This window comes from Natator depressus, chromosome 25 (genome assembly GCF_965152275.1).
Source record: "Natator depressus isolate rNatDep1 chromosome 25, rNatDep2.hap1, whole genome shotgun sequence".
Taxonomy (NCBI): Eukaryota; Metazoa; Chordata; order Testudines; family Cheloniidae; genus Natator; species Natator depressus.
Genome location: NC_134258.1, coordinates 4,295,417 through 4,320,363, shown reverse-complemented (window position 1 = coordinate 4,320,363; position 24,947 = coordinate 4,295,417). Strand labels below are relative to the sequence as shown.

The 24,947-nt window shown below is 59.0% G+C and overlaps 1 protein-coding gene across 1 annotated transcript in view; it reads right to left on the bottom strand.

Annotated features, from left to right (window-relative positions):
• UNC13A (unc-13 homolog A) overlaps window positions 1–24,947 on the bottom strand; it is a 124,342-nt gene that overhangs the window by 55,740 nt on the left and 43,655 nt on the right. Inside the window, exons 4-13 of the mRNA XM_074939554.1 lie at window positions 23,512–23,629; window positions 22,496–22,619; window positions 21,548–21,621; window positions 21,184–21,238; window positions 19,110–19,145; window positions 17,278–17,488; window positions 13,168–13,674; window positions 8,876–8,975; window positions 6,803–6,852; window positions 3,228–3,306 (exon numbers count right to left, since the gene is read on the bottom strand). Of these exons, the coding sequence (XP_074795655.1) occupies window positions 3,228–3,306; window positions 6,803–6,852; window positions 8,876–8,975; window positions 13,168–13,674; window positions 17,278–17,488; window positions 19,110–19,145; window positions 21,184–21,238; window positions 21,548–21,621; window positions 22,496–22,619; window positions 23,512–23,629 (1,354 nt within the window). The remainder of the gene's footprint in view (window positions 1–3,227; window positions 3,307–6,802; window positions 6,853–8,875; window positions 8,976–13,167; window positions 13,675–17,277; window positions 17,489–19,109; window positions 19,146–21,183; window positions 21,239–21,547; window positions 21,622–22,495; window positions 22,620–23,511; window positions 23,630–24,947) is intronic.

Here is a 24,947-nt window from a genome sequence, read left to right as displayed (position 1 = left end):
GTGAGGCAGCTTGGGTGGAGAGAAACACAAGGAGAACAGAATCCCTGGGGCGGGGCGCAAAGCACAACCCCAACCAATGGATTAAAGAGGGGAAGGGGAAGGCAAAGGGGGAGCCTAGGTGAGAAGGCAACAAGGGGTCCGGTTTCAAATTTTGTACTTGTCACCAGTGAAAATAGCACCAAGCAGGCTGCGTGTAACGTGTGGGGTCTGCACTGAGGGGAGCTTGACTGGGCCTTGGCACTGCAATATACTGTGAATTACAGCAGTGCACGTAATGGTATATAGTCTGTGAATTACGGGAGCGTGTTGGTTAGAGAAGTTAATTACAGGAAGGCACTGGTTATAAGGTTATGTACTGCTACTTATGAGTGCGTGTGTGTTGTATATTGTGGTGTACACAGCTTAAATTAGAAAAGCACGCTCACTCTGATGGTATGGAGAGTCTGAATTATGGGGCTGTGCTCCATAAAGTGGAATATACACTGTGAATTACGAGAGTGTCCTGAATGGTGCCATCTATGTGCTGTGAATTACGGGAATGCGCTGGGTGGTGCCATCTATGTGCTGGGAACTACGGGAACGCACTGGGTGGTGCCATCTATGTGCTGGGAACTACGGGAATGCGCTGGGTGGTGCCGTCTATGTGCTGGGAATTACGGGAACGCGCTGGGTGGTGCCGTCTATATGCTGGGAATTACGGGAACGCGCTGGGTGGTGCGGTCTCTGTGCGGGAAACTACGGGAATGCGCTGGGTGGTGCCATCTATGTGCTGGGAATTACGGGAACGTGCTGGGTGGTGCCGTCTATGTGCTGGGAATTACGGGAACGTGCTGTGTGGTGCGGTCTATGTGCTGGGAATTATGGGAATGCGCTGGGTGGTGCCGTCTATGTGCTGGGAATTACGGGAACGCGCTGGGTGGTGCCATCTATGTGCTGGGAATTACGGGAACACGCTGGGTGGTGCCGTCTGTGTGCTGGGAATTACGGGAACGCGCTGGGTGGTGCCGTCTATGTGCTGGGAATTAGGGGAACGCACTGGGTGGTGCCGTCTATGTGCTGGGAATTAGGGGAACGCACTGGGTGGTGCAGTCTCTGTGCGGGGAACTATGGGAATGCGCTGGGTGGTGCCATCTATGTGCTGGGAAGATTTCCACTGCCCTTGTGAAGGGATCTGGGAACAAAACTAGAAACCAAATGTTACCACAGAAGGACTCGGACTGATGCCCCGTATTGGACAAGGCCCCTAGAACCTCTGTTAAAGAGACAGCACCCTTTGGAACAGTGACCTCCTCCGCGCTCTCTGAGCAGGCTGACTCATTGCCTAGGAACCTGAGGGGCTGGGGGCAGACCCCCATGGGCCAGCTCTGCGGAGCTAATGGCCCACTTCCTTCAAGGGCAGAAAGTGACACTCCCAACAGGTTTCAGAGTAACAGCCGTGTTAGTCTGTATTCGCAAAAAGAAAAGGAGTACCAGTGGCACCTTAGAGACTAACCAATTTATTTGAGCATAAGCTTTCGTGAGCTGTAGCTCACGAAAGCTTATGCTCAGATAAATTTGTTAGTCTCTAAGGTGCCACAAGTACTCCTTTTCTTTTCACTCCCAACAGGGGAGTCCCTGGGAATCCCAGAAATGTCGGGCTGAAAGGGGTCTTGAGAGGTCCCCTAGTCCAGCCCCCTGCACTGAGGCAGGACCATGTGAACCTAGACCGGCCCTGACAGGGGTTTGTCCAGCCTGGCTGTGAAAACCTCAGTGAGCCACAACGCAGGGTGAACAGGGAACAGAGGTAGGCCCCAAGCTGGGACACCTGATCCAACCCTGCTCATTCTCTCCGAGCCAAGTCACTTTGCTTCCTGGCTTTCTCTCATCTGATGGTTGAGACGGTCAGGATTTCCCCTGCCTTCTCCATGTCTTGGTTCTCCCCCAGCCCCCCTGCAATTCATACACACTCACTCAGACAGCGTCTGGAGGGCAAAGTCTCCCAGGCCTGTCCGAGGAGAGGCCTTCGCTCTGCTGGATGCCCCCAGCTGCAGGCCCAGCTGCTGCGGAGAGGCTAATATCTGAATGGACTTGGGGTGAAATCCTGGCCCCACAAAAGTCAGTGACCAAGCTCCCCTGGGCTTCACCAGGGCCTGGGTTTCTCTCCTCTTAGCACGCCTAAGAAGGGCTCCAGTGGGTCAGCATTGTGGCAGGTGAGCTGGACGGGCAGCCCAGCAGTGGGGCCGCTGTTGGGGGGCAGCTGACTGCTAGGTTTTCGCATGCTCGTTCTGTGCTTGGAGGAGCCTGTGCTATCCATGCAGCCAGGGAGTGACGCCCGCTCGGAGACATGGTTCCGGCACCGGCACACCCAGGCTGCCAGGAATCAGGGCCTCACCCGCGCCGTTCTCTGTATCGGCTGCCTGACAGGGGAAAGAGGCAGCAGACCGGCTCTTAAGCCCAGCAGCAGTTCAGCGGCTGCTCAGCGCATTCACCCACGGCTGCAATAGCTCGTGTACCTGTCTGGAACCCAGCCCTGCTCATGCCTTGACCTCAGCCTTACCCTGGCCTTGCCTCACCCGAGATAACCCAGTCCTGACCCTCGGCTCCAGCCTCTGACCCCGGTTCTGATGCTGGGCTCTGATTCCTGGCTGCCAACTCCCGCTCTAACCACTGGCCCTGACTCCTGCTCCAACTACCATGCATGCCTGCCACACCCCAGTCCCGTGCCCCTCCCTGCCCTGTGATCCAGATGCCTCTCTGGAGGCAGCCTGCTGGGGCTCGGTGGAGGTTTTGGGCTGGGTGCGGGAGGGAAGGACCGGGCAGGTGATGCAAAGGGTGCTCTCTCTTTAACCAGGAAGACCATGAGCTCACCAGATCGCTGACTAGTGGGAGGGATTTGCGTCCAGGCTTAATATCAGGCATGCTGTCAATGCAACGCAGAAACTTTACCGCCGCTCCCCTGCGGTACAACCCAGCCAGCCAGCACCACAGGAAAGAGAACAGAAACACAGCCGTGTTAAACAGAGCAAGCGAGGCAAACGGGGCGAAGAGCGCCTGAGCCGGATTAAGGGAGGAGGGAGCCACTGACGGGCGAGCGGGGAGGCCGCTACTGGTGCTAAGAGAGGCCCCCTCCTCAGAGCAGCAGCCCCACCAGCCCTTTGCTTAACCCGGCTCGGGCCAGATCCGCGGCGCACTCCAGCAGGGCAGAGCAGACAAGCCAGGGAAGCCAGCGGCGTTAGGAGGAGCCTCACCAAATCGCTAACTAGGGGGATTGGCTTTCTCTTTCGTATGTCGGGCATGCTGTCAATAATGATCAGACCGCCGCCAGGCCTGGAAGAGAGACAAGAGTCAGAGGGGGCGGGACAGGAAGGGGAGACCAATCGAGACACCCACGCACACACACAGAGGGGCCTGTGCTCTGCCCAGCACCTGGCAGGTGTTCCCGGGCTGCATGCCGGGGTGAGGCGGCATCTCCCCAGCGGGCAGCAGAGATGCGCTGCACTATTGTGTGAAGCAGCCCCTGCCCTACCTGCGTCCCTGCCCCGCAAGGAGGACAGCGGATGGGTCAATGTAGTGCTGGGTCCATTGGCCCCGGCTGGCCCACACCCTGCCCCAAGCCCCCTTCAAGCCACAGAGTGGAAGGCCAGAAGGAACCACCCGATCAGACAGACGGATTTCCTGTAGATCAAAGCACCAGATCCCACCCAGCTGCCCCAGCATTGAGACCATCTGTTCTGCCCATTCCTGCCCAGGCTCTCCAGATCCATCCTGCATGGCAGGTGGGTTTGTCCCCGAGAGACAGACAGAGGGGAACAGAGCAGGGTCTGACACCGTGCACAAGAGTCACCAGCCGCTCCTGTGCATGTCCCCATCCTCGTCAAAGAGACCCTGCAGTCGCACGGCCAGGGAGAGACCACCGGGACCACAGAAGCAGCTATGCAGCAGTGAAAGGGCCGGGGGTGGGAAGTGGGGCCATGCAGGGAGACCACAAACACTGGCTCGGGGCAGGGACGATCACTCCAAGGGCCTCGCTCGGGGTTCGCTCACACCAGTGTGAACGGGGAGGGACTCAGCCAGTGCTCAGCCTTCCACTGAGAAAGGGGGTTTATTCTGAAGAACACAAATGTGAATTTCAGTAAGTTTCGGCCTTTTGTCAATGGTGGTTCTTGGAACTTTGCTCCTATGCTGGTTTCAATGTAAAATGCTGCACACCAGGGCTGGCTTTGGGGTTTCTGAGTCAGGGGCAGCATTTTGCCCCTACTTTGCACAGAAGTGAACAATGACGCGAGGTGCCCAGGAGCGGATGATCCAGCCCCCTCGCTCTAGAAGGCTCTGTAGGGTACAATCTCGGTTACTACTTCAGCTGCTGTAACTAGTTTGTGCAGAATGTTTTCCCACTAAAACCTCCCAGGTTTGTTGAAAGAGAAATGTTTATGTTAGGATAGAGATATTCAGAGATGTCTGTAAAGGCCATTTACGCTAAGAATGTAGGTGTGTTTTTATCACTTAGCTAGTTATAGAGGTATAAAACAAAGAATCAAAATCACAGTCCGTCTGTGTATCGGCCTTCTCTCACTAGGCTAGTCTGAGGCCCTGTTCGTAGGCTAAGGCCTTTGGCAAGGCAGAAGAGGCAGCCACAAGCTGGGAAGCGAACGGGTCACGCCCTCACATTCCAATAAGGTGAAATAAGGTGCTATTGGGCTGTTAGGAATACAATCCTGTCCTGATAATGCCTATCGCCTTCCTCCAGAGAAAGATGGTTAAAGAAAACTTTTAGTTTGATAGCATCCTGTCTTCTCAATAGTTGTGGTTGTGAAGCCCTCATTTCTGTATGTTTTATCTTTATGGCCCCCACTTTTCTATTGTTAATCTGTCTGGCTTTCTAATTGTTTCTGTCTGCTGTATAATTAATTTTGCTGAGTGTAAACTAATTAAGGTGGTGGGATGTAATTGGCTCGATAATTATGTTACAATATGTTAGGATTGGTTAGATAGATTTCAGTAAAATGATTGGTTAAGGTATAGCTGAGAATATTACTATATAAATTAGGGGCAAACAGGAAGTAAATTGGGATTAGAAAATAAAGAAAAAGGAACTTGGATTTAAGCTTGCTAGAAGTTCACCCCAATAAACATTGAATTATTTGCACATTCGGACTTCGGGTATTGTTGCTCTCTGTTCACGCGAGAAGGATGAGGGAAGTGGGAGGGTGAAGGAATAAACTCTCTAACAGTTTAAGTGTCAATTCAGACAAAATCTTTGGATCTTTCCTGCCCTAAACGTCAGAGTGGGCGTTTTTGTCCCCAAGTGACACTCCAAAACTAAACAAAGTGGTTCTTTTGACTGAAAAGGCTGCTTTGTTTTGGGCTTTTGAATTTAAAGCCAGATAAAGCATTTCACGTTGCAATGTCAATTCAAAACGCAAATGTGCATTTTGCCTCACACTGGCATTTTGTTCTGGGTCGTTGAACGGTTTGCTGTGGCAAGGGAATGGCTGGAAGGGGAAATGAAAAGGCTTGTTTTGTTTTGAAATGTCAGTTAGAAACTTGAAATCTCTCAGGGAAAAACCTGTTGGTTTTCTGACCCGCTCCGATAGCTACTTAGGCCAGGCCAGGAGTTCTGGAGACCCAGTGCCACCGCCTTGGGATGGGAGCCAGCGAGAACCAGGTCTGCCCATGTTCAGCAGCCTCAGTACAGAATGTTCTTGCCATTCGTCACAGCTGAGCCGTGTGTCTTCTGAGGAACTTGGCAGGTGGGGGCTTCTCTGACTCTTTAATTCTGGGTCTCTCCACACAGATCCAGGAGACCAGAGCTCCCCGGAAGCAGGTCCCACTGTATCCGTCATGGGGGAAGTGTGGCTGATACAGCTCCCTGCCTCTCAAGGGATGGCTGGCAGCTTGGCCTCATGCCCTCAGCCAGAGATGTCACTGCTGCTTCACCTCAGCCAGCCATCCCCTAGGGCAGGGGCTCTCAAACTGGGGGTCGGGACCCCTCAGGAGGTCGCGAAGTTATTACATGGGAGATTGTGAGTTGTCAGCCTCCACCCCAAGCCCCGCTTTGCCTCCAGCATTTATAATGGTGTTACGTATATAAAAAAGTGTTTTTAATGTATAAGGGGGGGTCGCACTCAGAGGCTTGGTATGTGAAAGGGGTCACCAGTCGAAAAGTCGGAGAACCCCTACCCTAGGGGAACTCAGCCTCCTCTTCCCCGGGGAAGTCTGACAAGCAGGGCCCTTCCCGAGCGGTTTGGAAGACGGGACTGTGGCATGCCGCCCGGGAAGGGGACCGAACGTGGCATGTCCAGAGAGCAAAGGACATCACACGCGTCGCTGCTTGGCACATCCTGGGCACTTAGAACACAGAAAGAGGGTGGGAACCTGCTGCAAGGTGCAGCAGAGGGGTCGGTGACAGCCGGACCCACTTGCTCTTTCCTCTTCTTCCCCAGCTTGTTCTGCCCGATTCGTTCCCGTGGAGAAGTGGAGCCGTTTGCTGGCTTGCATCCCGGATGGGTGCTGCTGGGGGCTCGCAGATCTGCACCACGCTCCCTTTGCAGTAACTGACCTGTGCCCAGTGGAACGGCCTACGGAAAAGGCCCATCTCTGAAAAATGGCACTGCTGTGGCTGTCATGGGCTAGGGAGATGTATCTCGTTCCAGAGTGCTCCCCGCCCCACAGGGCCACTCCATAAGGCTCATGTATCCAAGGTGCCCCCACCCCAGCCGCCAATGCCAGGGAACATCAGCATTCCTCCCAACAACAGGCTCAGGTTTCGCAGATGCCATGGGGCTGGAAGACAGAGAGGTTTCAGGTTTGCCCAGTTACTCACCCGCCTTTAAACCACAGCGACTTCGCCTCGCCAGATCCTTCTCCCCGGGCCTGTAGGACAGACAGACAGAGTCAGCGCTGCCTCCCGGACGTGCAGGTAAACCAGGGCGGGCAGCTAGCTGGGGCGAGGCTCAAGCAGCAGATTTACTGGGGCTTCCCTGTGTTGACGAACAAGTGCTTGGAGACACACGGGGAGCGTTGGACAACAATACACAGTGCAGCAGACATGGTGGGGGGGTAAGGTGGATTGGGGGACAGGGGTTTGAATTGGTAATAAAATATATTAGAGAGTCCTGAGATGAATGAGCAAAATAACAGCCGCATTTAACCAAGAGCTAAATTCAACTAGACGAGCAGGAGAAACCAAACGCCCAGCACTCTGGCCATGCAGATTCTAGCAAGGAGCTCTGTTGCCTAGCAGTTTGACAAAGCTGATTAACCCTTTGCTGGTAGCACACAAACTACAGGGACCATGTGCCGGGGGAATCTGGAAGCAAATGAATTGATCAGAAAGGTTTGACTGGTCTATTCCATCCAGACCTCTTTTGGAAGACACTGGACTGGCAGAACACCTATGGGATGTTGAGTATATCTGGGATGGGCTGTTGCAGAGGGATGTGGGTAGAGACCAGATATCCAAGGAGGACTTTGCTTTCCCAATTGATTTTTCACTTGCCAGGACTGGGGAAAAAAGATGGGGGAGCAGCAGAGCCTGGGGGAGAACGGGAGCAAACACCAGGGAAGGCCCCTCAGTGTGGCACCCCATCCTCCCTGCGCGCGCACACACACACACACACCGACGCACACGCTCACACACACAGCAGGATGGGCACACGCAGCATGGGTCCAGGTTCAATCAAACATGCTTACCTGCATGCGGGCCACCGCTCTGCCCCGCGGGGAGGGGAGAGGCGGCCACAAGGGCCAGGGTGGTGAACAACTGAAAAGAGAAGCAGCGGGGGGGGAATCGACGCCCCAGGGGGGCGAATCCGGAACCAAAAGAAAAAGAAAAGATGGAGGATGGAGTCTAAAAACAGAACAAAAAATGGTCAACTCAATAAAAGCGACAGAGGGTGGAGGTGGGGGAGGGAGCCACGTGGACAGATCAACGTCTGCACGAACGAGACACATCCAGAAGTGAGCCCTGCTTCAGTGCTCTGCACTCTACCCTTCTCCTGGGGAAGAAGTCCTGCTTGGGGGCTAGGGGCCTGTCTACACAGCACCCGAGCTAGCCTGAATCCAGTGAGTGCAGCTGGCAGCTGGAAGACAGCACAGCAGGGGCTTCAGCTTGGGTAACCCAAGCCCAGTGCGGACTCAGGGTCCACACTGGGCCCACTAGCCCACTCCGAAGCCTGTGCGGCACTGTCGTCGCTTAGCCACGCCCGCTGGATTGAGGCCAGGTCAGGGAGGCTGGCCCATGCCCACCTTGTGCTGTGTAGACGTATCCTGAAGTCCCAGTTCAGCAAACGGGCCACTGACTTCACTGGGAACATGCAGCTCTTCAGTGCTTTGCTGGGCAGGGGCCAAAGGGCTGGGCAGGTGCATGCAGTGATACTAGAAGGCTCGCTCAGCTCTGCCCAAAGCTCCTTCTCCTGTTCCCCCAGCCACCCTACCCGCCATCTTGGCCAAGTCTCCAGCACTCCAGGGCTATGCACTAGCCGCCCCGGTACTTGCTCTGCGGGTGGGACTGGGGTCAAAGGCAGGTTCTAGTTAGACGAAGAAACCTCCTGCTCCTTTCCATGGAGGGTGGCTTGGTCAGTGCTGCCCAGCTGATGGCAAGGAGGCCCTGAGCCCATGATCTCCAGCAAGGGCAAACGGGAGAAGCTAGGGGGGCTTTCACCCTCGGTTGGAACCCACCAGGCCCAGTGAGCCAGGGCTGCACAAGGCCATGCCTTTGCTAACCCCCACCCCTTGCTAACCCCCTCCCCACAGCCCCAGGAGTCATCTCCCGTCCAATTCCAACCCAGGGCTGCTCTGGCTAGGGAAAGTCATCAACCTGTCTTGTCTAAGTCCTCTTTGAACAGGTCCCTGCCAGCCCCCTGTCGGCTGGTGGGGGCAGGAGGGGCGCACTCACCTCTTGCAGCTGCATGCAAACCTTGTTGAATGCTCTTAGCCACTTGGCCTTGGCCCGGGACTTGGCGTCCTGGACTTCCACATCCTCCCGCTCTCTGAAACTGGACAGACAGATCAAGCATTTAGTGGGGCCTCATTCGGGGGGGGGGGGGGGCGGGGGGCTCAGACCCAGCCCAGGGGGTGGCACCCGCCAACTTACACGGACACCCATGTCTGCAACTTTCCTACCGAGCCAGAGTGTTTGATGAAGGCATCTGGCTACAGGTGTGTGTGTGTGTGTGTGTGTGTGTGTGTGTGTGTGTGTGTGTGTGTGTGTGTGTGTGTGTGTGTGTGTGTGTGTCCGTCTTGCTTTTTGTTTTAGCTGTTTAGCCAATGTTGCATGAACTATTTATTTCCAGTTCACCAGCGATGGGATCTTCAGCATGCCTGGAATTCAACTGGAATTAGCTTAACATCTCTGCAAAGGCAAAATGCTCTTGTCTACCCATTTTTTTGCTTTGCCCTCCAGGGCATGGCACTGCTGACACACACAGTCTATGGGAAGGCTGCGAGGTAGTGGTTGCTCACCTCCCCCTGGGCTGGTAAGGGAGAAAGGAGTGGGATTTAACAGGTTGTGTTATCCAGAATCAGACGTGATCAAAAATTAAGCCATTAACACAAACAAGTGAGACGCAAAGGGAAGGGAAGTGATTTGGCTGCAGTCCTGCTGCAAAGCTGGGAACAGAACCCAGGAGTCCTGACCTCCCAGCCTCATACTTCCTTTGTGGGCCCTGCCCTGGGGCATCGACACGAAAGCAGTGATAGGAAAGCTCCAAAAGTTTGGCGGTTCAAGTTCAGGTAAGCACCCAACAACCACGACTGCTCCTCTGAAAGGTCACTTGGCTTCTGCGCTATCCAAGCCCCTTGGAGCTGCCAAGCCAGGCTGGAAATCTCCCTCCCAATATCACAGGGTCTTACAGCTTCTGCATGGGCTGGGACTCAGACAGGAAAGAGCTGGAGGCACAGTACAGCGGGACTTCTGCTTCTGGTCCCAGGAGACCCAGGATGTGCAGAACTGCACTGAAAATTAAACACCAATCCCTCCAGGAAAGGGCTGTCAAAGATTTCTGCCCAAATGCCATCCCATATCTCAAGTCATTTAATCCAGTCAAGTAAGTGAACAATGTCTCAGGAGGGTTGGAGTCTGCAACCATCACTACAGACACACAGACTGCTACCACTTGAGCTGGAGAAGTAACCGTTAGGGGTAAGTAGCAGTAGTAGGCTGTTATCTTCTATGTTGACCCCCCGCACTGGCGGGAGACACTGAGTGCAGAACACACACTTTACAAGCATGTTGCATTCAGCATGCAAGATGAGACCAACTTTATGAGAATCATCTGAGATTCCCCATCCCTTCTTAATTTTATAAATATATATAATTCCAAAGCTCACTATGTGCTCTTTTAAATCAGAGCTTCGGTCTATAATTTAAACAAAGTAAAAAACCCAAGAAAGAAGTCTGTGGCTGCGTCCCCTCCATTTTGGAGCAATTCTGCTCACCCAACCATAGAAAAGTAGACCTGTTTAATATTAAAAGCAGAGACTAACATTTGTGAATTATTCACATCATTCCAGGGATGCAACCATCAAATTTCTTCATCTCTGCAACTCAGGAGGGTATGGACGGGCTTTTATCTGCAGCCTGGAAAGACAAACGCCCTCCAGGAAGTTTTCTTCCTGCTTTAATACATGTGACAACACCCAGGTAACAGACTGATGCCCCTCCAGAGCCCCCATGGCTCTGGTCCAGTGAACACCAGAGCCACACCAAGGTCTACATGACTCCAGTGCAGTGAACTAAATCCTACACTGGTTGGAAACCCGGTAAACGCCAGTGCGGCAGGAAGGCTGCACTCATGCAGCCAGCAAAGCAACTGCTGTGGGCTCCTCGGAAAGGGTGAGTGGTTTAAAGGGACACGGCCAAGTGAAAACTTTTAAAGGTTTAAAAAAATTAAAAGAGGTCAAAATTTGGCTGAAAGTTAGTTCCTCCATCCAGAGTTGGGAACCTGAACAAAAGGGGCCTGGTTTTCCAGAGGGGCCGAGCCCACAACATTGGACCTTCCCCCTCCCATGGGAGGGACCTTCATATGGGGGGCAACCAAAAGGGGAGCTTTACGCCACCTTGTGGAAATGCCGGCCGGCCCATCAGTGCCGTTCCTGCTGGCTCAGGAACGGCCAGACCAGGTGTGATGTGCGGAACACTTGTGCCTTAGGTGAAATGAGACACCGAGCTTCTTTCCACCTGACTCTGATGGGGGTTAAAGAGAATACGGTCAGCGCTCGCCTCCCAGCATGGCTGGCTGCAAGCGCACATGTAGGCGCTACCTCTGAGTGCAGGCTGCCTCTTCTGCTTGTGTGAGTTTTTCATATTGTTTTGTACGAATATTGTGTGTGCCTCAGTTTCCCCTAGGTGGTGCATGTTGACTGGGGGGGAGAGGGAAGGGTTGTTTACTCTTTGCAGAGACCCAGAGATACAGGCGTGATGGATGCCTAGCTGCCTGGGGGCCATGGACAGTCCCAGAAGACAATGGTCACTCCAATTGCCCGGACTCTTGGCACCTAGCAACAAACGACCCTGAACGGCCCACCCTCCTTAGGAAGCCAGCTGAGTGTGAGCAGCTGGAGGACAAAGGACTGAGGAGGGGCCAGGTGGGGTAGGTAAGTGTGGGCTGCTGGAGGCAGGGAGAAGGGTTTAGAGGGTCTGGACTGACCCCGATGGACTTTGCTGTAACTTTCCGTTCTCTATGGTAACTAAGGACTTTCTACGCTGTGTTCCAGACAGCTGTTACAGGGGCAGGAAGTTGGGGTGCACTGCTCCCTTTGGGGGTGCAAGTCTTCCCCAGGTGTCCAAGCCAGGTGGACTCGCTGAGGGGAGCTCACGCCATGACCCAGGGGGGCTGAAGGCTCTGAGGTTCGGTCCCAGGAGCAGTGAAGCCGAGGGGCTGACCCCAGCGGCTGTGTGACCCTGAGGGGGCTGATCCGCTGAAGAGGTCCTCCCAGGGACTGTTGCAGAGCTGTCTGAGAGCACCAGACCTGTGGACAGCTTGGCAGGCCCTTCACTGCTTGCAGCTCGCTGTGCCAAAGGTGCCCAGAGCTGTGACAGAGCAGACCCAAGCTCAGCACCCAGCTCCGGGGGCTTCCCTCTGCACCAGGCTTTTCCTCCCAAGCCTTTCCCCTGGGCGCTGGCCCCAGGTCAGCTCTGCCGGCCGGAGGGGGTGGGGCAGCACTCCCGGGGCAGGCAGCATGTCTGGTCCTGTGTTGTCTGCCCCTGCTCAGAGCAGGTCTGGGTGCCACAGTGGTAAAGCCATCGCCAGCTTGGGATCGAGGCATCACAGCTGCTTCAGGCTGCTGGGGACCAGGTCCTGGGGCTTGCTCCAGCTGCCGCTGGCATAAAGGGAAAGGCTCCATGGGCACCAATGAGAACAGGACGGGGCCCTAAGGCTGGTTCAGAACATCAGCCCGGGCCCCTCCTCCATGCCTATGGCCAGGTCGCCGTGCAGCAGTGGGGTACCCAGCAACCAGCCAGCCAGGCACAGGGCACACTCATGGCAGCCACATGCTCCCCCCTGGGTCATGTAGCAGTGGGCCACAGTGTGCAAGGAGCTCATGTCCCCACTAGTGTGCCAGCACCAAGGGTCACTAGTGTGACCTCCCCATGGGTCACTAGCAAGCCGGCCCCACGGGTCACTAGTGTGACCTTCTCATGGGTCGCTAGCATGAGCTCCCCATGAGTCACTAGTGTGCTGGGCCCGTGGGTCACTAGCGTGAGCCCCCCACAGGTTGCTAATGTGCCGGCTCCACGGCCTCCGGGTCGCTAGTGTGACCTCCCCATGGGTCACTAGCGTGAGCTCCCCACTTGTCGCTAGTGTGCTGGGCCCACGGGTCACTAGCGTGAGCTCCCCACAGGTTGCTAGCGTGCCGGCTCCACGGGTCGCTAGTGTGACATACACACCATGAGTTGTTACCGCCAGCTATGGCTCACGCCCATCGTGGCTGCCCAGGACCAGCGCAGGGACGGGGCACGCCAGAGAGCTGGCCCTGCGGACACAGCACGCTGCCAGTCCGAGCCCCGGGCTTTACGTTCCAGTTCCCTGAGCCAGCACAGGTCACTGCACGGCTCACCCCAGCCAGGCCCAGCTGCCTGGCCCCAGGGTGGGTAAGCACCGTAGGCAGCCTGGAGCCCCTACCGGAGAAAACGCCACCCACCTGGGAGCCCTTCCTCCCTCTGCCAGCGCCCCCCTTCCTCCTCACCTCTCGGCTGGCTTTGGGGGCTCCGGCGCTCTCTCTGGGACCAGGGGTTCCTCCGCTGCTGGCTTTCCCTGGGGGATCTCCGGAGTTTCCTCCAGGACATAAGCTGCCTTCTCCTCCTTCCTCTCCTGCTGCTGCTTCTGCGCTGGCACCTGCTGCATCTGCGGCAGGGGCACCGGTTGCTTGACCGGCGGCTGTGGGTAGGGCTCGCGCTCCAGGGGCTTGGCCTCGTCTGCCTCCTGGTCCCGCAGCGGGGCAGCCCGGGCCTGGGGGTAGTCCCGCTCGTTCTCGCTGTAGTCCTCGTCCTCCTCAGGGTAGAAGTCCTCCTCCCAGTGGGGCGAGTCGTCGTGGTAGCTGACAGAGCTGTGGCAGGAGTGGTAGGAGTCCCCGTCCCGCTCGTCCAGCTCCGAGCCCCGCAGGCTCTCGTTGTCGGGGTCGAAGTCATCGCTCAGCTGGGAGCTGCCTTGGCTCAGCTCCCCGGACGAGGCGTAGTGGCTGCTCCCGGTGGGGCTGCGTGGGGGTGGGATGGAGGGGAGAGGACAGAAAAGGCTTAAAATGAGCCTGTGGGTCCAAGCCGGTTCCCTCTGCCCCGTCCAGCCGGCTGTATCCTTCCCCAGGCTGCCGGAGCCTGGCCGCCAGGCGGTGCCGCTGAGGGGAAGCGTGCCAGGATGGGCCCACTGGTACCCGCCCGCGGCTTGGGCCCGCGGGTGAGCCGGCAGCGGGGGCAGGGAGGGGGAAATGTCGCCGCTTTCCAGTCCTGCTCCTCAGCTCTGCTCTGGTCCCGATCCTGGGCCTCACAGCTGGGCCGGGAGAACGGGGAATTGGGGGGGGTCTGCAATTGGTGGCTGGCCAGTTAGGCTGGGGTACCTCAGAGACCCCTTGCCCATCCTCTCAGCAGCCCCCAGGCGGCAGGCAGAGCAGACGTGCCTCTGTCAGCCAAGGCACGCGGTGCCCCCCTGGGAGCGGCGCTGCACGGGCAGCCGGGTGTAGCCCACGCCCATGGTCCCCCCCCACGTCCCCGCCCACGTGCCCTTTCCGGCCATTCCCTCTTCTCCCCATTACTCGCTCGTCCATCGCGCCCAGAAATCCCTCAACTCTTCCTTCTCCCCACAGCTCCTCTCTCCTGCCCTCCCTTCCGCCCCCCCATCCCACGCTCTCTCCGGCACACCTCCCCACTGCCCAGCTCCTCCGCCAGCCTGGCCTGGCCCCCGCCCGCCCCAGACACGCTCCTCGGGCCTCTCCCCACAGGCCGAGCCCACTGCTCAGGGATCCGGTCAGGGGGAGGCTCCAGGGGAGGAAGGTGGAGGGCTCAGAGGGAGGGGGTTCGGGGAGAAGGGGGTCTTTGACAAACCAAACCACTGGACACAAGGAGGGAGAAAACCAGGGGCGATTCTCCGAGCACCACAGCAATCGCGGTGCCTCCGAGCGGAGAGGCTCACAGTAAGCGCGCATGCAGACATAGTACAGGGACACGCCTGGGGATAGGCCGACACCACATCTCCGGCACCGGCAGTGGGGGGTGGGAGCGGGGAGGGCACGCACACACCGGCACGGGTGCCCTTCTGGCCAAGCCCCACATTTGGCAGGAAGCCGGCTGGAGGGGCCGGTTGCCTGGCCTGGGAAAGTATGGGTGGCTTGGGGATAGACGCACTGGGGGAGGTCATCCAAGCTCACAGAGCTGGGACTCACCACCGAGGGGACCCGGCCAGGTTGTGGCAGAGAAGAGAGGCAAGACTTCCCCACTCCGGGCTCCTCAGCACCCAGAGTCCCCCTCACCAAACCCCACCCCCCAAAAGAGAATTTAAAGAGCCAGGAAAATGCTCAAAAGCACAGGAGTCACCCCTCCCATGTGGGGCTCCAGGCCTCAATCCTATAAAACCCTGAGCGCACCAAGGTCTCAGGATCAGGCTTCCCCAGGCAAGGGTAGGTGTCCTCAAATGCATTGCACATTCTCGTCAGTGTTTCCTCCCCATGAGGCCTAGAGCTACCCTGCCAGGCAGCTACCCTGGCCCCTCGCTGCTTAAATCATTCACGGGCCACCCAGGAGGGAGCCAGCAGCAGCGCTGAAGCTGGGCTCTGAACGTTGGCCGTGCATGGGTGGAGGGTGTGCTGAGATCCAGAGCCTGGCTACCCACCCTGCTGAGCGCTCCGGGAAACTGCACCCCGGAGATTTGGTCCAACTGGGGAGGCCAGTTAGATGGGTCAATGGGGACCCCAAGCGAGAGGTGGCTGACCCCACCTTTGGGGTGGTGAGAATGGGACTGGTCAAAGGACCAAGGCTGCGTGGGCCGACCGAGCCAGCCGCACGCCCAGGCCACAGGGGGTGAACAGAATGCCTTCAATCCCAGTCAGGTGAAGGAAGCTGCCAGGCTCTGTCCTGCCCCCTTTAGGTATTTCTCCCCCCCCCCCACTGGTTCCGGTTCTGTCAAAGCAGCAAGGACAATGCCAACCTGCCCAACTGGCATCAACTGCCCGATGGCCAGGGAACCCTGCCTCAGGGAGAACCCTTCAGAGAACCGGTCCGGTCCCTTGGCTCGGGGCATCTCTCGCTGCAGCTGGGATGCATGTGCAATGCACTTTACACTGGACACCGCGAGGGACCCACGCAAAGGAGCCTTGTCATTTCCCCCCGGGGCCGATGAATCTGATAAGCAGGAGTGGCCGGGGAGGGGGGAGGCAGCGGGTAATTCCGGCAGCCACCTGGGGCTGCCATTGCCGGGACTGGTATCGGCCTAACCCGGGCGGCAAGGACCCACCACAGCACGCTGCATCAGGCACAAGGCTAGAGACAAGGTAGAGACCCACCTCTCCGATAGGTCTAGGGACCGCCTGCTCTCAAGGGAGAACTGGCGGCTGGCCCGCCTGCTCGACTCGGAGGCGGACTCAGCGTCGCTGGGCCCGTTTGTGGCAGAATCGACGCTATTGTAGCGTCTGCCGGGGAGGAGAGGAACATGGTCAGCAACGGTCACCCGGGAACCAACGACCCCACAGCAGACAATGAGCTCCCAGTAGGGCCGCGCAGCATGAAACCTCCTCTCCTCGGGGCCGCGCCCCTGGCATCCGCCCACACACCAAGGGAGCCATGGCACCGGGGGTCCTGCGGCCATTCCCCCCATGCCCGAGGGAGTGTAGGATTTTGGGGGAGGGCTAGGAGGGTATTCCCCAATCTGGGATCTCCCTGAGGGTGGGAGTGAGGGGTCTTGAGGCTGAACGCTGAAGAGCAGGGAGGCTGTGCGGCCAACAGATAGATCGGTGCAGGGAAGGCAGATGGCATGGAAACTTCCCCCGACAGCTCTGCCAATGCAGACAGCCCAGCTACACTTCCAGGCCGGGCCCAGACAGCTCCACAACGTCTCTGTAGCATCTTCAGCTACTCCACTCCTGGTCCGTCCTGCACAGCCCTGCCCGAGCACCTAAATCCTGATCAGCGATAGCCCTGCCCTTGGTGTCTCCAGAATGGAGAGGACTGTCCCTGGGACTTGGACGGATCCCCCAAACCTTCATCTCCCCGATGTTTCTTAGGGTTTTGCTTTACCCTTCAGTGTTCTAACGCTAGCCAGGGATTAGATGGGGAGGAAGCACTGGTTAATCAAACTCCACCCACAATCCCAAACTCCGCCCACAATCCCAGAATAGCTGTTTCTACTACCACAGAACAGTGAACAAGGGCACCACTGGAACCCATCATTAGGTTTCAGAGTTAAACATCCAGCGAGAGGAATGCAGGCAGCCACTGGCCCCTCTCCTCAGGCAGCAGGTTCTAACTGCCTGCATCCACGCAGCCTCCGGGGCTTTCCCCACAGAGCCTGGATTTTAATTTTGAATGAAAGCTAAGATTCTGGAGGAAGCGGCTGGGGTCAGCACAGAAATGGTAGGGTGGGCACCACTGCATACCAGCTCTGTCCAACCTGTGCCAAGAGCTCTAGCTAATCTGCCCAAGGGCAAGGCTTTTCTCCTCCTCCGAGACAGCTCCCTTCCCATCCATCTCTCTCCCCGTCATTGTTGCAGCATAGCCTGGCCTAACCTCTCCCACCTGATGGCTGGGGCTGCCAACCACCACGTGTCTGCAGCACTTGCCTTCCGAGGGCCGGCGCCGGCCTTCCCCAACTCTACCTGATGGGCCGCTGATCCGAGTAGTCCACCTCGTAGCTCTGCACGGAGTCCGTGTACGAGTCGCGGGAGCTCTGCTGCTGGTGCCTCATGGGATACTGGTGGACCGAGGCATTGGGCTGGGAAGTGGTGTAGTACGGAGGCGGGATGCTATTACTGGTCTCGCTTCGGTAATCGCTGTCCCGGTCATCCATGGTGCTGTCGGGGTCGTCATCTGCAAAGGGCCGGCTGCCACCGGTGAGTGTTTTGCATGGGAAGGGGCCAGAGGCCAGAGCATGACAGAGAGGCCTGAGATAGTCACTGTCTCAGCAGCAAGGACAATGCCAACCTCTACTGCCCGGCTGGCATCAGTGAGAACCGGGCCACAGCTTCAAAGGCCCCCGCCCCTGTGGGACTTTCTCCTAGGAGACTCAGCTGGAAGACACCGACCGAGGCCTAGAGAGGGGCCTACACTTGGTGGGCACTGATGTCCAGGGCACTGCCAGTGCCCAGAAGCTCTGGGTATCCGGCCCCGGCTGTGTGTGTGGGAAGAGGGGCGCTGGCACCTGCTGGGTACACAGGGAAGTTTCGTGCTCCAGTAGCCGATGGCTCTGACCAAAGCCAAGCTGCCCCGGTGCGCCCCAGCAGCAGTCTGCCTCCGTGTGCCCGTTCACCCTGCTCCACAACCCACCCCCTGTGCACAGATTGCTGGCAGAGGCTAGACCCTGGTGGCTGGGCACCATGCCAGCCCCCCAATCCTGCAGAACTCTGTCCCGCTCAAGGCTGCCCTCCGTCACCTCTTAGGGCGACCGTCCCTGGGCTCCTTTCCTTTCGGAGGGAGTGGGCCTGACACAGGAGTTCGAGGCCACACGTGGTGCCTGAGCACTGGTGGGCACGACTGAGCCGTGTGTTCGGCTGGTGCCATTGGAGCGGGTGGGGCGGAGTCAAGGAGGGGGATTTAGACGGTCGAGCTCTGTGCATCTTACACTGGAGCGTCGTTCCCAGCTTGGGCAGATGTCAGCAGCGTGGCCGTGGTGCCGCGAGCGGGAGGTCAAGGCCTACCACATCCTCCAGCCTGGGAGCGCCCAGGGCCTTCAGGGCATCAACCCACCAAGCTGCCTTCCCCCAGCCCGCAAGGACCTTCCACCTTCCGGGGGGTGGAGTGCAATGGGATTCCTTATCCTGGTGAATCAGCCAGAGCCGCTACCCCAGCCTGGGAGGGAGGGGAGGGAATGGGAGTATACATAAGGTGGGAGGGGAGAGGGGGAGGAAGAGATGGAGGAGGGGTCTACAGGATGCCAACTTACCCCTACTGCTCTCCTGCCTTGGATAGGCAGGGGGTCCCTGGGCAATCCCCTTTGGCTGGTGCCCATGGACCAAGAAAAGCCCAGTGCCCTGTGTCTGGGCCCGGCGTGCTGGGATTGACCAAAGATTGCAATGCCATCTGCATGCTGCCCCATCCCCCTGAGCCCAGCCTCCCTGCCCCGGGGATGGTCCATCCACCCACCCCATTTAAAAAAGCATTTGTAGATAGTCCTGTGCCCCTCTATCCAGGAGCACTGGGGAGACGTCACAGCTACATGAAAAGATGAAAGCCAGGCAAGGCCAAGGCAGAGGTTAGGCTAGTCCCAGGCCCCCCTGCATTGCCCGCTAGTCATGCCACTCCCTGAGCCACCTGGACCCCTCTGCTCCTGCACGGGGTCTTCTCTTTTAGCCGCCGGGCCTTAGGGGGGCCAAAGGCAGAATGCTCCTCCCCCTGGTTGGGGGTGGGTGCGTGGGCAGCCCTTTGGGAGGCCAGTGGGTAGGAAAGGGGGGTGCCACCTGCATTCGGGGTGAGAAGGCGATCGGATACTTACTCTGCTGCTCTCCCCAGCCAAAATAATTCCAGTTGCCTATAAAGAAAAGGGGCAGAGACAATAAGACGGACACGGCTGTGGGAGGAGGTGTTAGAGCCCGTGTGGGACAACCAAGCCCCATTTAGAGCCAGGCCCAAAGCAAACCCCCAGCTTCCCCCCGCAGCCCCGATGCTCAGACTCCGGCGCTACGCCGGACTGAGTCGGGGTTCTGGCTCCAGCCCTGGCCCCCACCAAGCGCTGGGGAAATTCAGACCCCGAGCTGAGCGCCGCGGCCTGGGCCCCTCTCTGCCGTAGGCTCGGAGAGGGCGGATGAGGCACGCTGCAAGGACATGGGGAGAGCAAGGATTCGTGGCAGGAGAGGACTGGGGGAAGAGCGGGGGTTTGTGAGAGACAGATCCAGATGTTCGGGGCAGGCTGGGAGAAAGAGCATAGGGCGGGGGAGTGGCTCTTAAATCCTGGTGGATCTGGGTCGCCTCCTTCTCACCCCGGATGGGGAGTGGCAGGGGCCGGGGTGTTCCGCTGTGGGGCTGCTCCAGGCATCCCGAGCCCCTTTTTCTGCCCCCCCCCCACCCTCCCCGGGAGGAGAGAGCTTGGCACTGGGCCCTGAAGCCACCATCTCCACATTCAGGGCCTGGGGGGCCCCGCTCCCTGGCCAGATCTCGGCTGGTCGTCGTTCTCCGAATTCGTCAACGCGAGCATGCCAAAAAGACCCACGAGCCGTTCAGCCAGAGCCCGCAGCTGCATACGCAGCTCCCCAGCCTTCGTGCCACAGCGAACCAGGGGAAGAAAGCCTGGGGCAGCAGGAGGGAGCAAACGCAGGAGGCCGGACGCCACGCTGAAGGACGTCAACAGAAGCAGGGGTGAGAACCCCTCACGCCTGGCTCAGATCTAATGGGGCAGAGTCATCCCTGGGGTAACCCCACTGACCTCACTGGCCTTAGGGCAGGAGAGAATTAGGCCCACTGACCAATTTGCCTCAACGCCCAGCCCTTTGAGGTGGGTTTGATGAGCCCCCATGTCGCAGAGGGGGAAACCGAGGCATGGAGTGTCGGCAGGCTGGGGGAAGTGACTGGTTCAAGGTCACCCAGCGACTCTCCTGCCAGCTGGGCTGGGTGGGGCCACATCTCACTGCAAGGCCAAGAGATTTGGGGAGGATCCAGTCCCCAACTCTGCCTTCATGTGGGCACCTCCCTACCTCAGATGCTCCGGCCCTGATGCCTTAGCTCCTTCCCCACGTGAGCAGGGCCACCCAGACCCAGCTTCCTCCAGGCTTGGTGCTACTCAGCCAGATCCGACCCTCCATGCCGTGGCTTTATCTCCCCTCGGTGAGCTAGGCCCTTCTCCCTAAGCCGCTGCTGAGTCCCCATCCCTGTCAGCTCTTCCTCAGCCCCATCCCAACTGCTCCCTGCCCTTCCTGCTCCCCTCTCTGTTCAGGCAACCTGCCTCCCCGACGCGGGCCGAGCCGAATGAACCCTGCTCCAAAGCTTCCCAGACCAAGGCAGAGGACGGGAGCGGAGGAGAGCGAACACACGGCAGAGGAGGGGAGGGAGACAGAGCAGGAGGAAGGAGAGAGGGAAGGGGGCCAAGGACTTCGGAGGAGGGGGATCATGTCTCCAGCGACCGAGGCCGAGTCCCTGCTTCCCTGGCTGGGGCGTGTCGTCAGCCCAGACCCCTCCCCAGCTGTCGCCCCCTTGCAAGAATGCTGCCAAGCTGCAGCTGCTGACCCAGAGGGGGCGACGCACAGGGTGCAGGTGAGAGGCGTCGGCCCCATGCTAATCAGGTTGGGGGGGCCATGCACGGGAACTGGGTGGGGACAGTGAGTTGGGGGGCAAGGGAGACACAGGCCCTATGATCATCCTCATCCCACCTCACCTGGGGGGTCAAACAAATTCCGGGGTGTTGCACAGAGTCAGGAGATGCCACAAGCTCCTCCCACCCCCCAGCTCTGTCCAGGCACCATCCAGCCCCCCCGGGGTCTGGCCCGTGAGGCGCCTGTGACCCAGCTCTGCGGGAGCGGGGGGGTCACAGGCCCAGAGGAGTTGGGGGCTGGATGCTGGAGGTGATCGGTACTTACAGCACGGGGAGCCGGGCACGGGGAGCGGCTTGTCCTGCTCCTCCTGGAACTCGTACTGGGGAGAGAACAGAGGGACGGTCACGGGCCCCCCGGCCAGGCAGTCTCCGGCCCGGCCCCCTCCCCCAGGTCCCGCAGCCCTTCAGGGGGTGACCCCCAGGGCACTCAGTGCAGATCCCTGCGGGACGCTCTGATTTCCTGCCCCGTCCCCCTGGTCCTGTCTCTGCCAGTGAGGCCCTGGCACGCTCGCCCAGCCAGGCGCCACCCGCATGCACACAACCCAGCAGTGCTGGGGGGCGGGGGGAGCTGAGGACACACTCAGGGGATCAGGGCCGGCAGGGGGTGCCAGGCCCCAGAGCTGACTTACATCGTCCTGATCCTTCATAGCATTCAGCTGCTCCAGCTTCTTCGCCCAGTACCTGGCCTCCTCCTCGGGGATGTCTGAAAGCAGAGAGGCCCCCTTGCCAGCAGCCCGTGGGGTCTCCGCAGCCTGGCCCCTCCCTCCCAACGCAGCCCCTGGGGCCCTGCATATGGGGGCCCACGTCTGGGGCATGGGACCGGCCTCTGGCTGGGCCTGCAGCTGAGCAGAGGATGGCGGGGAGAGGCAGCCTGTGCTGGGGGTGGGGGGGTGGATCTGTAGGGCATGAAGGGAAGGGGGGTGGCAAGGCTGGGCCAGAGGAGATGGGAGAGAAAGGACAATTGCCGTCCCAGCCTTGCCCCCGATGCTGGCTTGTGGCGGGCGACGGCGAAATCTGCCCTTACAGGGAGCCAGCGATGTCACTGCATTGATTGTTGGCATTAATTCACCAGGGGAAAGGACCAGAGGCTGGGACCGAGACGGGCAGGAGCCAGGGCTCCCAGCTCCAGCCTGGGGAGTGGGAGTGGAGTTGGGGAGCCCCACACTCCGATCAGCTCGTCACCGGAAGGGAAAGGAGGGTGGAGAGGAGGAGCTGTAAGCTGGGCACATGGCGTGAGGGAGGGGATCCAGGAAAGGATTGTGATGATGCCCCTCAGTCCTGACCCCGGGCTCGCCCCACAGCTCTGCCAGTGCCCCTCAATCCTGACCCACAGCACCAGCTATCCCCGCCCTGGGCTCGCCCCACAGCTCTGCTGGTGCCCCTCAATCCTGAACCACAGCCCCCATTGTGTTTCCAGTTTTGGGCCCCCCCATCTCTTTCAATCCCCCCTCATCTACACATCTGGGGTGTGAGGCGGGAAATATCCCCAAGGAGGGAGAACCCCGGGCACATGGATAGGGTTGGGGGCACAGGCCAGGAGCCCCTCTTGCCCCCTGGCCCTGAGGAGGGCACTGTACCGAGCGGTAACTCAAAGCGGGTGTCCAGCAGGATGCGGTGGAAGGTGGGGTCCTTGGTGCCAGAGATCTCGTTGTCAGTCATGATGACCTGGGAGTCGAGGGTGAGCCATTCCCCGGGTCCCTCCTAGGGGAGAGAACTGGGGGGTCAGGACAGATGCCAGGGGAACGAAGCTCAGTTTAGACTCTCCCAGCCTGGCAAATAACCCAGTCATGCTCCCCTGCTCTGGCCCTTTCATGGGGCTAAGCCTCACAGCTCTGTGTGCTGGGGGAGGGTCTGTTACTGGGGGGGAAACTGAGGCACAAGGGGGGAAGCGATTTCCTGAGCCAGGAATGGAACCCAGGAGTCGGGAGTCCCAGACCCCTGCTCTCCCTCCTGCTAGCAGCCATAGCGAAGAGCTGTGCCTTCTGGACAGCCATGTCCACTCCACCCGCCCCCTGCCTCGAGCCCCCCTTCAGGAGAGGACAATTTGCGGCAGTGCTAGGTCATGGAGCATGCAGGAGCAGTACCAGGGCAGGGAGGCTAAATCCCTGGCCTGCCCCATGGCACCTTAGAGCATCGACCGCTGCAGGGGGCATGAGGGCTTGGTCCACAGGCTCATCATTAACCCTTTGCACCCTGGAGACTCCTCCTCCCTGCCCCCCCACCTTGCTTTCCTCCCAGCTGCTGGAAGAGAACCTCAAATCCCCCTGGCTGACTCTCCCCACCCCCAAGCAGGTGGACACCTGCCCTTCCCTACCTGTCTCCTGGCACCACCAGCCTGGCTCTGCCGGGAAGTGCCCTGTGGGTTAGGAGGAGGCTGAGCCTCGGCACAGGAAGGGGACTTCGGGGTCCAGGGGACGGGTGGCTCCCCCCAGACACAGACCCTCCCCTCACCCCGCCCCCCAGAAGGCCAGCAGGTGGCGACCGATGCCCAGTCCTGGCCAGGCTCCGAAGGGCAGAGACCGGGACAGGGAGCCAGGAAGGTCCGGGAGTGGCTGCTGTCTGGGCCCTGCTGGGGAGAGCGCCCTGTGCCTACCTCGTTGGACTGCCGGATGGTCTGCAGGGGGATCCACACTGTCCCCACCATGGTGTCCCAGATCAGCCCCTTGTTCCACACCTCCACCGTCAGCCCCAGGTCCAACCGGTTAATCTCACTGCAAGGGAAGCAAAGTGACCACGTGCCCATCAGCGCTGGCCCCATGTGGCTAGCTGCCTCTCCCGAAGCCCTGGGCAGCCTGGCTCCCGGCCCCGTATATGAGTGAGCTCATGCCACAGGGCCACTCACTGCAGCGGCTGGGAGTCGGTGCTGCTGCCCCATTCCCCACAGTGCCCCCTGCTGGGAGAGGCTGGGACTGGGGGAACTGGGAGCCCCCCGCCCCCAGCCAGCGCTGGAACACGGCATAGGGAGGTTAGATAGACAGCGCCAGCTCCCAAGATTGCACTAGCTGTGACTTGTCATCTAGACACAGCCCAGCTCTGGAAATTGTGTCGGAGTTAATTGTGGAGGGGGGGGCACTTTTTTCTTTGGTAGGTCCTACAGAAACGTGTGTGTGGAGGGGGAGTTTGAATTTCCCAGCATCCGAGGTGTGAGTTTAACACACACCAACATGCTTCCGAATCTCCTCCCGCTTTGCTGTGTAGACGTCAGAGTCTTCGACCGTCGGAGGAGCCGGCTTCTGAGCAAGGACAAATCTGGAGCTGCCAATGGTTTGACCCTTGGCACTTGTGAGGAGGGGGCAGTGTTGACCTGGGAATGTGGCAGGGGAGTTTCACTGGGGATGGGAGACCTGAGAGCCTGTCACCTGAGCCAGGAGGAGGACGGGGAGGTAGCACCTCTGCCCGGGAAACTGGACACAGGCTGCAGGAGGGAGCCTGCTGGGGGGTTTTGGTTTCAGTTTGGTGCTGGGTAGTGGAACCAGGGAACCCCAAGGCTGGGATCTAAGCTCCCTGCCCCCCAGAAGGACTTGACTGAGGGGTCCTGGTTGTACCCACAAGCTCTGTTTTAGACTGTGTTCCTATTGTCCAATAAACCTTCCGTTTTACTGGCTGGCTGAGAGTCATGGTGAATCCCAGGAAGAGGGGTGCAGGCCCCGGACTCCCCCACACTCCGTGACATCACTTTAATCTCCCACTGGAGTGTGTGGCCTGAGATGGGAGCATCATTCGAGTGATGGTAATTAGGGCCCTTTGGTGAGTCACGGCTGTGTCTGCAGCGGCCCCTCCTGCAGCCCCCCGACCCCAGGTCTGGGACGCGCTGGTGTTTGATGCTTTAAGCAGATGGATGCAGAATGAGGGAGCAAAGGGGACAGGCGGTTTCCTGCCATGTGGAGCAGCCCGGTCCTCAGCACCAGTCTCTCCCTTGCTGCTGGGATTCCCCCAGGGGCTGCCTCGTCTTGGGGGTTAACAGCTGCCATGTTCCTAGCAGCCCCAGGCTCTGTGCCTAGCTGTGGCCTCCAGGCATGCCCCATGCCC